Consider the following 16,227-nt stretch of genomic DNA (forward strand, 5'->3'; position numbering starts at 1 on the left):
CCCCTCTTGCTTCCTTGCCTACCTGACCATACACTAACCCGAGCAGTCCAGCACGATCGGGGCCGGGGATGACCCAGGCATGGAGGGAGGGAGCCCCTTACCTGTCGCTCAGGTCTGTGCGGCTCCATCAGCTTCACCACCTGTCCCTGTTGCACCAGGATGACCTGGGAGTCCCCGAGCCAGGCAACGTGCAGGGTCTTTCCCGCAATGAAAGCGCACACACCCGTGGTGCCACTCTGCAGCCGCTGAAGGGAGAGAGGGCTGAGGGTGAGCCATGTGCTGGCACTGTGGGCCCAATCCTGTCCAGACTGAACGACTTCTGCAATAGTGCTAAGTCAGATAAAAGGAACAGACTCCAGAAGTACACAGGGCACAGTCAGTCTCCTAAGGGTTATGCTGCATGACAGGAGAGCACGTCCTGTGTGGTCCTGCTTATCTACAACTCTGGAAAACACAAGCTCTATCGTCTATTACGTCTGAAAGCAGAGTGGTTGTCTGGGGAGGGTGGGGTGACAAAGGCCGGGAAGAAATTCTTTGGGGGTGATGGGTACATCCGTTATTGTAGACAAATGCTAAAACCTATCCAATTGTACACTTTATTTTTATTGAACCAACTGTACACTGTATATTTGTAATATGTGCAATTTATTATGTGTCAATTTCATCCCAATTCAGCTATCTTAAATTAATAATACACTTAATTTAAATACTTGCTTCAGTGAATCGTTATTTTGGGAGGTGGCCCAGAGCTCCAGGGCCTTCCTCACCTCCCATAGGTGACAGTGACCAGGAGGTCTGAGGCATGTCAGCTTTGCACCAGGCTCCCACTTTGTAGTTTTAGATGCTGTATGGTTTTCTGTTAAGATGCAAAGTCTGGGGGCACCTGGGTGGCTCAGTCGGTTAAGCGTCCGACTTCAGCTCAGGTCATGATCTCACAGTCTGTGAGTTCGAGCCCCGCGTTGGGCTCTGGGCTGATGGCTCAGAGCCTGGAGCCTGCTTCCAGTTCTGTGTGTCCCTCTCTCTCTGCCCCTCCCCCATTCGTGCTCTGTCTCTCTCTGTCTCAAAAATAAATAAACGTTAAAAAAAAAAATTAAAAAAAAAAAAAAGATGCAAAGTCTGGGGGCTCCTGCGTGGCTCAGTCAGTTAAGTGTCCAATTTCTGCTCAGGTCATGAATTCACGGGCTGTGAGTTTGAGACCCACGTCGGGCTCTGTGCTGACAGCTCAGAGCCTAGAGCCTGCTTTGGATTCTGTGTCTCCCTCTCACTCTGCCCCTCCCCCACTCATGCCCTGTGTCTCTCTCTCTCAAAAATAAATAAGCATTAAAAAACTAAAAAAAGGGGGCGCCTGGGTGGCTCAGTCGGTTGAACATCAGATTTCGGCTCAGGTCATGATCTCACGGTTCGTGAGTTCGAGCCCCACGTCAGGCTCTGTGCTGACAGCTTAGAGCTTGGAGCCTGCTTCAGATTCTGCGTCCCCCCCCAACCTCTCTCTGCCCCAACCCTGCTTGTGCTCTGTCTCTCTCTTTCAAAAATGAATAAACATAAAAAAATTTTTTTAAATAAAAAAAATAAATAAACTAAAAAAAAAAAAGATGTAAAGTATGGCTTTGCTGATTTCCATTGAGGCCCGTGCTTAGAGTGTCTGAGGACAGTATACCCCCTTCTAAGTCTCCCTACGAGCCATGTCAACTGGGGCACATCCTTTAAGCTCTCTCAGCCTCAGTTTCTCCAAGTCTAAAATGGACAAAATTTTAGTAGCTACCTCATGGGGCTGCTAGGAGGGCCCCACAGAATTTCTGCATTCTGCACGTAAGGTTCAGTGGGTGGTTAAGTTCACAGAGGAGGGGCTGGATGGCTTCTTTCAGAAACAAGTGCCTCACCCCTACACGGTTCTAATTCCCAAAGAAAGAATATACCCAGTGGACACCAGCAGCTTGCCAAGACTCTGCCTGGGTGAGCAAGGGAAGGTATTAATCATGGGCTTTATTTTTTGTATTTTCCTTTCTTTTTAATTTTTAAAAAATGTTTATTTTTGTGAGAGAGAGCGCGCGCGCGCGCGCGCACACACACACACACAAGCGGGGGGAAGGGCAGAGACAGAGGGAGAGACCAAGGATCTGAAGCAGGCTCTTCAGGCTCTTTGCTGGCAGCTCTTCAGGCTCTTTGCTGGCTCTTTGCTAACCATGAGATCATGACCTGAGCCAAAGTTAGATGCTCAACAGACTGAGCCACCCAGGCACCCCATATTGTATTTTCTCATGCTTTGACAAACTGGGGTACTTGCTAATTCTAAAGAGTGCCTGTCCCAGGACAGGAAATGTCTTCCCCCAGGGATGCAACCTTCATGTATGAGCCAGCTGGTCTGAACCCACTTCCTCAACCATCTCCTCTGTTTCTCCCATCAGGCTGCTTCCCCTGGCCTGGATGGCTGGGGACTGCCCCTGTCTGTAGTCCAGAGCCCATCAGGTTATTCAAACCATCCAAACTTGTGACTTGCCTGCTCTGCCTCATCCAGGCCCTCCTGTGAGGCCAGAGCAAAGGCTCCAGTCATGCTGTGCTCTCTCCCTCTGCCTCCCGACCAACCCTGGCGTCCCCCCCCCCCCCCCATGGCCTTGCATGGTGTGATGTCTCCTCTTGGGCACTGTAAATAATAAAACTCTTCTTCCAAGGCAGGTGTTTGTGCCTGTCACCTTGCCATCCCTGATTAAAAGAGAATCCTTGGCACATTTTAAAATAGACTGACCTTCCCTGTGAGGCCTGCACACCCACCAGTGGGGCCAGGCATGCAAGACCAGATGCATGCTTTATGCGGCTTTTATTCAAATGGAAAACAAGCCCCCTTTTTACCATAAGAATGAAGTGATTTGATTGCCAACAGAGTTTAGTGAGGACCTTCTTTTTTTTTTTTTATAATTTTAAAAAATGTTTTATTTATATTTGAGAGAGAGAGAGACAGAGTGTGAGCAGGGGAGGGGCAGAGAGAGGGAGACACAGAATCTGAAGCAAGCTCCTGGCTCCCAGCTGTCAGCTGAGCCCAATGTGGAGCTAGAACTCAAGAACCATGAGATCCTGACCTGAGCAGAAGCTGGATGCCCAACCCAGGCGCCTCTAGTGAGGACCTTCTGACACCACCAATCGCTTTGATTTCCTTCCTTCGGCAAGGGCTGGGTCTCTCTGATGCTAATGGCTATTGGCCCCAAACTGCACATGAGGCCCATTCACTGGTTCTCACCTCTCGCTTGGCTTTCCAGAGGAACATCTCATCTGTGTGCCGGAAGGCTTCTCTGAGGGCTCCCGCGGGGTCTGTGGGCAGCTCCGGCCGGTGGGCCACGTTGGCGTGCACATGTACAGCAGCATACCTTGCAGCGTCCACCCCTCCATGGCCATCAAACACAGCAAAGTAGGCTCGGTCCACGGGGTCCTGGTAGGGAATGCAGTGGGAATCACACTGACTTTGCCCTGACCAAGGCTGTGTGTGACCTGGCCAGAGGCTTTGTCTGGGGGTAGAGTCCAGGTGCTGACTGGGGTGGGTCTGGAAGAATCAGCATGGACTCTGCCATCAGATAGGTCAACCTGACTCAAGCATTAGGAACTGGAAGATTTGGAAAAGGACAACTCTCTGGAGTTGGTTTCACCTTCTATACTGAGTTGCTGGAGCATAAAATGAGGTGCGATGTACCAGCGGCTCCCAGTGCTGGAGATAGAGCAGAGCCCAGTAACTGTGAGTCTGGGGCAAATGAGAGAATCCTGGGGCTTTCCCCTTATAACAGATTTGGGCAGACCATTCCCCTTCCTCAGTCCCTTAGCTGGGAAAGCAAGGTGGCCACGGTTGGTCTGGCCCAGAAGCCAGACGATGGGACAATGAATAGGACTGATGGGACGATGAATCGGGTCTCTCAGACCTCCTGGGAAGTGCTCTGCCTCACCTAGCACCTTGGCCTTCAGATGACAGCTACAGCCGTTACTCCTGCTTCGGCTCTGGCTAGAAGCTCTGATGGGAACCCCAGGTGGCCCCCACCCCCTGCACAAGGCCTCCTAGGCTGTTCTGCTTGGGGGCCAGGAGGTGGAAGACTAGAGGTGGAGCACTCACAGACAGGCCAAAGAGCTGGTTGAAGGCAGGAAGGCACACGTGCCGGTCCTCCATTTTGCGGCGAGTATTCCGGATGGCATGGATGGAGACCAGCCACTGCCGCTGAGGAACCTGGGCACTCGAGGGCACCTGCTTCTGCCACTGGCTGCATACTTCCCAGAGCTGGTTAAAGAAACTTCGCACCAGGCCCTTGGCATCCAGCACTGATGGGTATAACAGAAGACTGTTAGGGAAGCACCAACCAGACCAGCTGGGCTCCACTCGCTCTCCCTGCCACCCCTTCCCTGTGGCCCCGTTGGCTCAGCAGACAGCCCCCACCACAGGCTTGCACAGGCCCCATAAGCCCATGAACCCCCAGAGCATTCCGGCCTAGTAACAGGCACACCAGCCTAGTAAACTATGTGTGACAGCCTGTGTCATCAGCAGTGAGCAGTGTGTGGTTTGACAATATGCACAGGAATGAACCTCCTGTCCCACAGTGAGCAACTCCACTCGTGGGAGCCCACCCCAAGGAAATAGCCGGAGACGCAAGGACAATTTAAGGATGAAGTAAAGAATCATTTACAATTGCGTGTTAATTAGAAACACTATGTATCCAGTGACAGAATAAATTACACTCTATTCTCTTGATGAAGAATTAAGCTGCTATTAATCATGATTTTCACAACTAAACATGCAATTGCCACATGGCCCAGCCACTGCAGCCCTGGGCTTTTATCCCAGAGAAATTAAAGCTACGCTCACACAAAAACCTGTGAGCCCCAGTCAGTGTTCCCAGCAGCTTCACCTGTAATAGGCGAAAACTGGAAATGGCCCAGATGTTTTTCACCATGTGAGTGGGTAAATTTCAGGACATCATGCCATGGGATACTGCTCGCAGCAGGAAAGAAAGGAAGGAGCTATTGGCAGGTCACAGAAACCCGGATGGATCTCCAGAGAAGTATGTGGAGTGAAAAAAGCCTATCCCCAAACTTACGTATTCTATGATTCCATTCATAGGCATTCTTGAAATGACAAAATTATAGAAATAGAGATTAATGGTTGTCAGGACTAGGGACAGGGCATGGGGTATTAGGGTGGCCATAAAGTGTAATGTGGGATCCTCATAGGATGAAACTGTTCTGTATCTTGGCTATGTCAAGATCTTGGTTGTGATACTTAAATATAGTTTTTTCAAGATGTTACCATTGTGGAGGGACTGGGTAAAGAATGCATGGAATCCCTCTGTGTTCTTTTTTTTTTTTTCTTTTAATAATGATGGCTTGATGGTTATTCTTTTATTTATTTTGAGAGAGAGAGAGTGTGTGTGAGTGAGCACAAGCCGGAGAGGGACAGAGAGAGAAGGAAAGAGAGGATCCTAGGCAGGCTCTGTGTTGACAGCGCAGAGCCTAATGCAGGGCTCGAACCTACGAATAGTGAGATCATGACCTGAGCCAAAATCTAGAGTTGGATGCTTAACTGACTGAGCCACCCAGGCGATTCCCTCTGTATTATTTCTTACAACTGCATGTGAGGCTACGGTTATCTCAAAATAAAATTTAATGGAAAATAATTACAGTGTAAAACAAAAATGGCCTTTTAGAGTGTGTGAGCACGTAAAATGCTTATGTCATGATATTAAGGAAATGAGAAAAAGAGAACAGAAAATCCCACATACAGTTTGATTGTGAGGACATGAAAAAGCCTTTAGCTGCTTGGACTCGGAAAATAAAATGCAGGAAAGGCATACAATCAAAATGTCAGCAGTGGTTGTCTGCAGGTGGTAGCTCTGCCTGTGAGGTTTTTTTCTTAAGAATGCTTTCTTAGTGCCTTTTCAATTTTCCATGACAAGTGTTAGCCCTAGTAATCGTTTCAAAATATGTCCATAAATTCATTGATGCTTTGATTGGGAGCCCGGTTTCCTTCCCCTCAAGCATGGGCCTTAGTGACCTGCTCCTAGTAAACAGAATAAAATGGAAGTGACCATGACAGCTTCCTAAGAGACACTGTAGCTCCCACCTTGCATGCTCTCCCTCTCCCTGTCTGTCTGTGTCTCTCTCTCTCTGTGTCCTGGTGAATCACTGGCCCTGAGGGAAGCCGGCTGCCATACTGTGAGGATCCTCAAGAAGCCCTGTGGAGGGTCCACATGGTAAGGAACTGAGGCCTCCTGCCAATAGCCAAGTGACTGAACCACCTTGGAAATGGAACTTCTGCCCCCACTGGTTGTCAGCTCGTGACCACGATCTCCTGAGAGACCCTGGGCCAGAACCACCAGCTCAGCTGCTCCCAAATTCCAGACCCACAGAAACTATGGGATAATAAATGTTTAAGCCACTAAATTTTGGGAGAATTTGTTATGCAGCAACAGGTAACAGCTTCTACAACATGGCTTAAAAAAAAAGTGGGGGCGGAGGCTCAGTGGCTGACTTGGTTGGGTGCTCGACTTGGTTCAGGTCATGATCTCATGGTTTATGGTACTGAGCCCCTTGTTGGGCTCTTCCCTCACAACGCAGGGATTCTATCTCTGCCCCTCCTGCTCTCTCTCTCAAGGTAAATAAATAAACATTAAAAAAAATCCTATCTAAACCTGTTTTCTAAAGAAAAGATTAACAAGGAACAGGTCCCAAGGAAACCTCAGGTGACATGCCTCAGAGACTCTGTTCATTTCCACATGTAAAGCCCTCCTGGGACTCCTGCTGGCCCAGGTACATGCAGCAGGTACAGGTGAGTCAGAGCCAGTCACCTGGGGAGGGGGGGTTTGAGGGCAGACTGAGGAGTGTTGCAGGTCACACGTATAGGACTTGGGGTGTTGGAGAAGAGCTCCTGCCCAAAGGCAGTGGCTATAGAAGAAAAAGAGAGGCAGAGACAAGGTGGGGGGCAGAGAGAGTCTGAGAGCACAAGAAGCTACGGGAAGACACATCTGAGGGAATCCATGCACCAAGGCGGGGGTGTCTAGAACTGGCCACTGCCACCATACCCAGGACACAAGGGCCATTCAGGTGTCTGGCAAGAAACGGGAGACCATCAGGACTGGACTGAGGGGCTGTGGGTACAGGAAGGCTCAGCTCAGGGAAGACAGGTCCACATGCACTTGGCCCAGTGAACCCCCTGCCAACAAGTCAGGACCGTCATTCAGCTGGACTGCACAGTGCCGCCTCCCCCAGTCTCCTCCTTCTCTCCTCTGCAGATGGCTATGCTCGTATGACTACCTGAGCTGTTGGGCTCCTTTCTTCCCCCTCTGGGCTCTGCTTTTATTAGGCCTGAGACACCCAGGGAGGCACAGGGCACCGTGTACCCTCTTGCCTTAGGTTGTCCTATCATTTCCGTCAGCGTGTTTGAACTTGAATCTCAGCTTAAGCAAAGGCAATTACCACTGACAACGATAAGCAATGGATAAGCAATGGGAGGTTCGGCTGGCTCACAGACTCCTGATGCCACTGGCAGGAGATGCCTGCTTGTCTGGCTGAGGGCCTCATCCAGGCGCCCATAGGACCTGCTCACTGGGGAGGGGCTGGCTGGCGTTCCCACCTGACACAGCTACAGAGGTCTTAATCATATCTCTGTCCTTGAGCAGTGATGCTTATAACACCTGCCATGATGCCAATTTTGCATGAATGGCTTCGAAATGATAGACTTAACAATGTTCTGCTCCAGTGACAGGGATAGCTGATCAAGACCACAGGCCCAGGCCTGCGTGGAGGGTGGGGGCAGTCTGTGATTTCCTCCTACATGGGCCCCTCCCTCCTTCACTGGCCTGCGGGAACCCCCAGGTGTAGGGCGCTGCGGGTGCCAGCCACCGCCTGGGGCCTTCCTGCCAGCAGGTGGCGCTGGTTTCCCGCCGGGACTCTTGGGTGGGGCACTCCCTTTGTGGGGCTGTGTGCCTGCAGGCTTTGCAGAGGACAATGGCTGCCTGTCACTGTGGGCCTCGGTCTCCCGCAGCTCCCAGGCAGGAAGGCGAGGCAATGCTGGGATGGAACGTGGGCAGGGAGCCAGGGAAAAGGCAGGGCACACGGCTGAGGGCTTGGCACCTGCTGAAGCGAGAGGCCACATGGTTTTCCTCTTTCTCCCCGGCCTGTTCTTGGTTTGTCCTCAATGCTCGTGCTAATGCTAAGCTTAAAGTAACATAGGTAATAAATGCGTGACCTGATGGAAGTAATTATATGCAATACATAAAGAGACAGAATCAGTAAATTGTACAGTAGTCTCCCGCTCCCATCTGCTTGCCTTCCGCAGTCTCAGTACAGGCAGTCAACTGTGGTCTGGAAGATGATCCTCCTCCTGATGTATCGTCAGAAGGTCGACAGTGACCTAACGCTACCCTGTAATGCCAGGTCATTCACCCACTTCATCTCATCATGTAGGCATTTAATTATCTCACACCAACACCAAGAAGGCGAGTATAGTACAGTAAGATATTCAGAGAAAGACCACACTCATACCACTTTTATGACAGCATATCGTTATAACTGAGTATCAGCTATTGTTGTTAATCTCTTACTGTGCTTAGTTTATAAATTCAAGTGCTCATAGGTATGTGTGTATAGGAAAAAATGCAGAATGTATAGGGTTTGGTACCATTTGCGGTTTCGGGCCTCCCCTGGTGGTCTTGGAATATATCCCCCTTGGGTGAGAGGGGGGATCCTACTGTATTAGGAAAGTGAAAGAAAGACATGCAAAATAAGAGCCCTGACTGTTTCTGGGTTCCTCAGGCTGGGCGGTGTGGCTTGGGGCCCACCCTGCTAGCCAGTCTCCCAGGAGGAGGCAGACAAACAAGCCCCATTGGTCCATCCCCAAGCCAGCTTTCAGACACTGCAGAGTCTCCACCTGACTGGGTCCTGAGTTGGATCGGCCCAGGCAACAGGCCCAAGCTCTGGCATTTTCTACCAGCTGGACCCTGAGGCCGCCCCCAGCAATGGCTCACGTCACCCTCCTGACTCCCACGCCACCCTGGGGCAATGTCATCTGAGGCAGAAGAGCAAGTGGGTGGCTGAGTTACCACCTCAGTCTCCTCCCATGTAAAACGGGAAAAGCGTTATTCATCTCCTGAGCTGTTCTGAAGCTCAGCTGCCCTCCCTCTGCTGACCTTGTGCTGGTGTGTTTTCTCTGCACCTCCATTCTGCCACACTGTCATGAACACATGTGGCCAGCGCTGCCCTTTTGTGGCCCTCAGCCACATGCTGCCTGAGACCACCCCTCTAGCAGCAAAATAGGAAAGGCTGTGGAGCCCAGGTGAGCCCTGACATCTCCCAAACTGGCACTCCCCTGAGGCCTGTCCCTTGTCTGGCTGGTGAGTCTGTCATGGGCTAAGCCTCCAGGCCAGGGAGGGAAGAGAACTCACGGGTCACAGGGGCCTTCTCTTCCTCGTTGTCATCTTCCTCTTCCTCCTCCTCCTCCTCCTCCTCCTCCTCCTCCTGTCTGGGCAATTTCCTGAATTCAGAAAGGTCCATTTGCAGCAGCTGGGAAACCGCCTCGTGGGCCAGACATGAAGCAAGTGGTGGGGGAGCATTCCTGGGGACAGGAACAAGAAGTGAAGTGGGGCTGGCACTTCAGCAGAAGCTAATACCCCAGTGCCTACCCGACTGTTCCAGATGAGAGACCTCCTTTCCACTCAGGGGGCCCTGCTGGAGGTAGTGATAACTGCTCGCACCACAATGTGCAGCCGCAAGGAGCAGGTCAGCCTCCGGGCCTCAAGGAGCTGGATGGGACATCCACTCAATGCCATTCATCAGGTCCCAAGCTACACCAAACATGGGTAGGGCTGGTGGGGAAGAGATGTGTCTGCTGGCCCCCGTGACCGGGCCGGACAACTGCCCAATATCCAGACTGTTGACAGCTCATGGTCACCAATACCACCTGGGGACCTCTAGGGTTTCGAGTCTTATGGGTTGAATTGTGTCCCCCCAAATTCATATGTTGAAGTTCTAACTACCAATGCCTCAGAATGTGAGCTTATTTAGAAACAGATGCAATTAAGTCACACTGGAGTAGGGTGGGTCCCTAATCCAGTAACATACAGGAAATTCAGACACAGATGCACACAGGAAGAACTCTATGCGGAGATGAAGGCAGAGGCTGGGGTAATGAGCCAGAAATCACCAGAAGGAACCAGCCCTGCTGATACCCTGATCTTGGACTCCAGCTTCCAGAACTCTGAGACAACACATTTTTTGTGTTTAAATTGCTTGGCCTGTGGTGCTTCTCACACCATGTCCATGGAAAGCCTTCCATGGTTGCCCCATGTGTAGGGGTCAATCCCCTTGGTGTCCCTATACCTCTAGATGCATCCTGACCCCAGAATCTGCCTCCCCACCAGTGGGGCTCTCCACCAGTGGGAGCCCTTCACAGACCAGAGGATGTGTGCTCATCCTTGTGTGTCTGTTCTTGAGGGCTGGGGGGCAACGCCCAGGGTAGCCAGCAATTCTCTGCTGGGCAGATGCAACTGGCTTTCCCCTAAGGGCAACCACTTCCCAACAGCCAGACAAATGGGTCACTTCTCTTTGGGGGCTGGGTGTCCGTGGTGTGTCTATAGATGGTCTTAGGAATCTACTGGGATGAATTTGTGATTTAAAAGGAGAAGGTGACTCAGGGGAGAAGCCTCTGGAACTGCCTTTAGAAAACAACCAGCCAAGACATGAGAAATGAGTTCCTCTGCTGTTTGGGGATTTCCTGCTAACTACTGGTTTTCCTTGTTCAAGCAGGGAGAAGGGGCGTTGCTCCCGGGGAGGTGGTGCTGTGACTTCCTGCAGGCCTGCAGAGGCCACCAGGGTCAGGGAAGCAGCTTCCAGCAGTGGTGACTCAGACAATGCTTGGCCTCAGGCCACAGGCCTCACTGCCTGGATGCAGGGTCCACCTCCATTCAGGGGTCATCTGCCCGTGCACCCTCCAGGCCCGTGGGCCCTGCAGCAGTCAGAGCTCCTAAAGATTCAAGAAGGTGCTACAATGAACAGAAGGTGTGTGCAAGACCTAGGTACCCAAGAAATGCTCTAGTCTCACTTGCCTGCCTCAGGATTTTCAAGTTTGCAGTCTAGTAGCAAAGACAGAAATGCAGATGAATAATTATAGTGTAAGGTACAAACTGCTTGGGGACCTGAGACAGGACACAGAACCGCTAACAAGGGGGAAGACAGGATATAAATCATTGCACCCTTGAACTTGGTGATCTGACTTCCTAACAGTCTCATGAATGACACCATTTACAATCCGGAAAAACGCCATGTGCCACTATGCTTAGAGCCCCTTACACCCAGGGGCCTGCACACCAGTGACAGGAACAGGAAACAGACGGACAGGAACCCACCAGGAAGCTGCCAGGAACGTGCTGTGGGGTGTTCTTGACAGACACAGTGTAGACAACACGTGACCACATGTGTGACTATCGGGTCTACACAGGGAAGAAATACTAGAAAAGGATGAAAATAACTGAAGATAAATCCCTTAAGATGACTGGAAAATACATGCCTTTACAATATTACGTTTTTGTTTTAAGTAGGTTTCACGGAGCCCAACGCTGGGGTTGAACTCATAACCCTGAGAGCAAGGCCTGACCTGACATCAAGAGTCGGATGCTTAACTGACTGAGCCACCCAGGCACCCCCACAATATTATGTTTTAAAAGTGTTTTAAGATGGATTTATTAGGGGGCTTACAGGGGCCATGACCCTTGGCCTCTCCCTCATGGCTAATGATCTCAGGCCTACTCCACCATCCTGCTAATTAACAGGGTGCCTGTTCAACACCTGAGCCCAGGCACTGCCACTAGGGCCTCATGAGGTCCCATGTCACCTCAAGCAAGTCCTGCTTTTCTCCTCCATGTAGCCTGAGACACATGGCCTCTGACATAACTAAAACTCCCTCACCCCCATGGCCCTGCACCCTGCAGACCCCTCCAACTGACCCCTGACTTCTCCAGCTCAGGCCCATCCCTAGGCAGGAGGGCTGGTCACTTGCTCCTGCCACTGCCTGGCTGCCCTCCTCTTCCTCACCCCCTTGCATCTCCATCACCTCGGAGCAAAACCAGCCCTACCTTCCGGGATTCCTGCCCCTCTGGGCATGTCCCTCCTCTCTGTTCTTCCCTCCACACACCGGCAGCTGACTGACTGTTCACACTGGTAGCTTGTCCTTCTTCTGACTCTGAGCTACTAGCCTGGGGCTCTCTCCCGCCTCCATCCCCAGGTCACTTTCTCTTTATCCCTGTGGATGTGTCTTCATCCCTGGCATACCAGGCACCATGCTGGTGCTCTCACTCTCCCCAGGCTCTTGGCTCTCATGCAGGGGCAGCCGGGGTACCAATCCTCCCTGGCTTGCATTTCCCCCCCGCAGCCCCTAAGCCCTCACAGAAGTCCCAACGGCTGCTGTGGGGACAGACCTTGTGGCCCTGGGCCCTGAGGGAGGCAGAGCCCTGGGAGCCCTCCTCTCCCCTCTCCAGACTCTAGCAACTTCGGCCTACTACATTTCACCAACTTGCTTTATGCCACCTGCCTCTAAAATATTTCCTCAAAGCAGAACAGAACAAGCCAGTAACACCCTTTGCACATGCCACACCCTACAGGGACATGGTCACCAGGCATGTCTTCCTGAGCTCTGTGGGCTGTGGGACTGTCAGGGTAGACACGGGCCAGCTCACACTGACCTTCACGCTCATTGACTCAGGCTCCCACCCCATATGCGGTGAGCAAGAGTCCTGAACTCTGCTGGATCCCACCAAGCAGGCCCTCAGGGCAGGGTGTGTGTGCAGGGGTAGAGCTGACCTGCCACAAAGGAAGCATGCTTGGGGACACTAAAATAAAATGCCAGTATGCTGAGGCCAGGTGTGTGTCCCACTTTAGGGGTGACACAGTGACTAGGGACTGTGGGCCCAGCCCCTGGGGAGGGAGGAGGTTCACACAGATGCTGCATGGCCTACTAGCCCTTACTATCTGTTTCTTTCTCCCTTCAAATCTGCTAAGCTTGCTGTGTCTCATCTCTGCGCCTCAGCTGCCACCTGTGAACAGCAGACAGTACAACCTGGGCATTGTGGCCACGGGCAGAGTGGTAGGCACACGGCCTGGCCCTTGCCCACCCTGAGGCCTTGGCCAGTCTCTTAACTCACCTGGCCTTTGCCTCCCCATCTGTGAAATGGGACAGAAACAGGATCTGCTGCACCTGTCATGGGTTCAACTGTGTCTCCCCACCCCCCCCCCCCAAAAGATATGTTGAAGTCCTAACCTGCAGTGGCTCAGAATGTCACCTTATTTGGATTTAGGGTCTCTGCAGGTGTAAGATGAGGCCATACTGGAGCAAGGTGGGCCCTAAATCTAATAAGACCGGTGTCCTTATGAGAAGAAACCCAGACACAGAGAGAATGCCACATGAAGACAGACACACGGGGGGAATGCCATGTCACGATGAAGGCCAGACTGCTGTGATGCATCTACAGGTGAAAGAATACTAAGTCCTGCTGGCAAGAAGCTAAGAGAAAGGCCTGGAACTAATTCTCCACAGTCTTTGTTTGAGAGAGCATGACCCCGCCGACACCTTGATCTCTGACTTTTGGCTTCCAGAACCATGAGAATATACATTTCTGTTGTTCTAAGCCACCCAGCCTATGAGTTTATGATGACAGCCCTGGGAAAGCAATGCAGCACGGTTATGGGGATGGAAGAGGAGGCAGGACATGTGGGGTGAGTGGCAGCTGAGGTCAAGTTCAACACATGGCACATGCCAAGCCCCTTGCTCCCATCCCGTGTGGTCCCCTCCTGGCTGGTACACCACTTACCTGCTGCTCAGGAAGCCCATCGCCAGGTCGGCCAGCTCACCCTCTACCTCCTCCTGACTCAGCACTGTTCCTGGGACCTTCCATGGCAAAGGGCTCTCTGGGCTCAGTGGGGCTGGGAAGTCATGGAGGAAGGCATCCAGGAAGCCCGGGATCTCCTCTGCCATTTGGCTGCTCTGCTGTGGGTCTCCAGAGGCCATGTCCACAGCATCCCGGGGGGGCTCTGCTGGGGTTCCGGGTGATCTTCACTCTGAGGAGAGATGTGAGGGTCAGCAAACACAGTGCCCTGCTCTTGGGGTAACTGTGCCCTCACCCCACAATGTTGAGTGTGTGGTGCCTTGCTTTCTCTCCTTTACCTCGAAACATCATATGGCAGGTACTACACCAAGCCCAGGGCCTCAAGGCAGAAGGGCAGGGCTACTGGCTTCACATATAGTTCAGAACACCCAAGTGGGAGCAACGACGCTGATCAGTGTCCTGACATGGGTCCAAGAGGGGATACTTGGGAGCCCAAGAGAAGGAGACAGAGCTGAAATCAGAGGCCACATGGGTGCCCTGAAGGAGAAGTGACAGAGAAGGAAGGTGTGTTCCTGGTGGAGGATGGCTGGCATGGCCAAGGGCAGGCAGCAGAGGGACTCCGGGGCCAGGCCATTGAGGCAAAAAAACAACAGGTAATTCAACCTGACCCTGGGACCTCGGGAGCCAGAAGGTGAGGAAGTGATACCATCAGGTCTGTGAGCATAGAAGAGAGAAGGGACATCGGTCAGGGGAAGAAAAAAAAAGAGTCTGGACAGTGCCAGGGCTGACCCTGGGCTGTTTTGGACATGGACAAGAGGGGGAGTAGGAAGGGGCCCCAGAGGCTGCAGGGCACCCCAGGGGCGTGGGCAGGACAGAAGCCAGGAAACATCTGGCTTGGGGACATCTGTGATGTGTTTTCTCCAACAGGAACAGTCCTGGGCCTCCTAAGCCCTGGCTGAAGGAGAAGCACCAGGGAGAGCCCAGGCTGCTGGGTACTGGGCACTGGCTCCCACCTGTCAGGCTCTTCCTCCCTCATCCTCAGGAAGGCCAAGGGCTTACTAGCTGCCAAGCCATAACAACCTTGGGAGCTAGGATGAGCCCCCATTTCACAGAAGGGAACAGTGAGGCTTGGAGAGGGGCAGCCCTTTGACAATGGATGGTAGGGTCCAGGAGGGATTCTGGAGCCCACAGTCATCACCACCCTGCCCAGCTCTTCTCCCACGAGGGCCTCACTCACTCATGGATCCTGCCCTATTATCCTCCCCAAAGTGGGCCTCCAGCTCCTCTCTCCCAGCTCAGGACCTCCATGCACTGCCAGCCCATCTTCTTCCCTTACCCTGCCCCCTTGGGCCAGCAAAGGCCTGTCTGTCAGACTCCTGCGTGGCCCGCCTGGACTCCTGCTTCTCATGTTCAGCCCTCTAGACTCAAATGGGTCTGGAGCCTGTCTTCTGGCATACACCCTTCCCTGTTCACTCTCAAAGCTCCACTTCCTACCCCACATCCAGGTGTGCCACACCCTGGCCACACAGGCACCTGAGCCCACCTGAGCATAGGTGCCTGATCTCCAGGTTTGTGAGTTTGAGCCCCACGTCAGGTCCTGCGCTGACAATGCAGAGCCTACTTGGGATTCTTGGTCTCCCTCTCTCTCTCTCTGCCCCTCCTCTGCTCTCTCAAAATAAATAAACTTAAGAAAAAAACCCCAAAAAGCAGAAAAGCACAGGGTGAAAAGGAGAGGGAAAGTTCAATGTCTAATCTGGGAGAAATTTGGAGGGACATGGGAGGTAAACAAAAAACAAACAAACAGGGGCACCTGGGTGGCTCAGTCAGTTCGGTGTCTGACTTCTGCTTAGGTCATCATCTCCCAGTTTGTGAGTTCGAGCCCCGCGTTGGGCTCTGTGCTAATAGCTCGGAGCCTGGAGCCTGCTTCGGTTTCTGTGTCTCCCTCTCTCTCTCTCTCCTCTCCTCAGCTCATGCTCTGTCTCTGTCTCAAAAAGAAATAAACGTTAAAAAAAAATTAAAAAACAAACAAACAAAAAACAGAAAATCTCTCTCTTTCGGAGACTTGTCAAAAGTCGACTTTTTAAAGTGGCCACAGAAATAATATAGAAACGAGGGCACTTATGATGGAAGGTAATGGGGACAGATTTAAAATCACTGCCATTCTTCACGTTTACTTACAAATAGACGTAAGTACAATGTGACCCCAGGTTACAAAAGGCAAACAAGTAAAAAAAAAAAAAAAAAAAAAAAAAGATGGTCAAAGAGAAGCAGAAATCAAGACAAGAGCAGGTCGGAAAACTGTATTCTAACCATAAAGGTGAGACTTTGTGAACTGGGAAGATCAGAAAGGGCTGGGAGCCTTGTGGGGGGCGGTGAGGGTCAACCGGGG

General features: G+C 51.9%; 1 protein-coding gene across 2 annotated transcripts in view; it reads right to left on the minus strand.

Moving 5' to 3' along the window:
* The window catches only part of PPM1F (protein phosphatase, Mg2+/Mn2+ dependent 1F), a 29,924-nt gene that overhangs the window by 9,508 nt on the left and 4,189 nt on the right, over nucleotides 1-16,227 (minus strand). The window contains exons 1-6 of one of the 2 annotated variants that reach the window (XM_043558226.1): nucleotides 15,649-15,823; nucleotides 13,824-14,070; nucleotides 9,408-9,577; nucleotides 4,091-4,293; nucleotides 3,233-3,421; nucleotides 102-245 (exon numbers count right to left, since the gene is read on the minus strand). In XM_043558226.1, the coding sequence (XP_043414161.1) occupies nucleotides 102-245; nucleotides 3,233-3,421; nucleotides 4,091-4,293; nucleotides 9,408-9,577; nucleotides 13,824-14,020 (903 nt within the window). In that variant the 5' untranslated portion in view covers nucleotides 14,021-14,070; nucleotides 15,649-15,823. Of the gene's footprint in view, nucleotides 1-101; nucleotides 246-3,232; nucleotides 3,422-4,090; nucleotides 4,294-9,407; nucleotides 9,578-13,823; nucleotides 14,071-15,648; nucleotides 15,824-16,227 lie in introns of those variants that run through there. The other variant, XM_043558227.1, reaches the window with a different exon arrangement.

The sequence above is a fragment of the Prionailurus bengalensis genome, chromosome D3 (genome assembly GCF_016509475.1).
Source record: "Prionailurus bengalensis isolate Pbe53 chromosome D3, Fcat_Pben_1.1_paternal_pri, whole genome shotgun sequence".
In the NCBI taxonomy this organism is placed as follows: domain Eukaryota; kingdom Metazoa; phylum Chordata; class Mammalia; order Carnivora; family Felidae; genus Prionailurus; species Prionailurus bengalensis.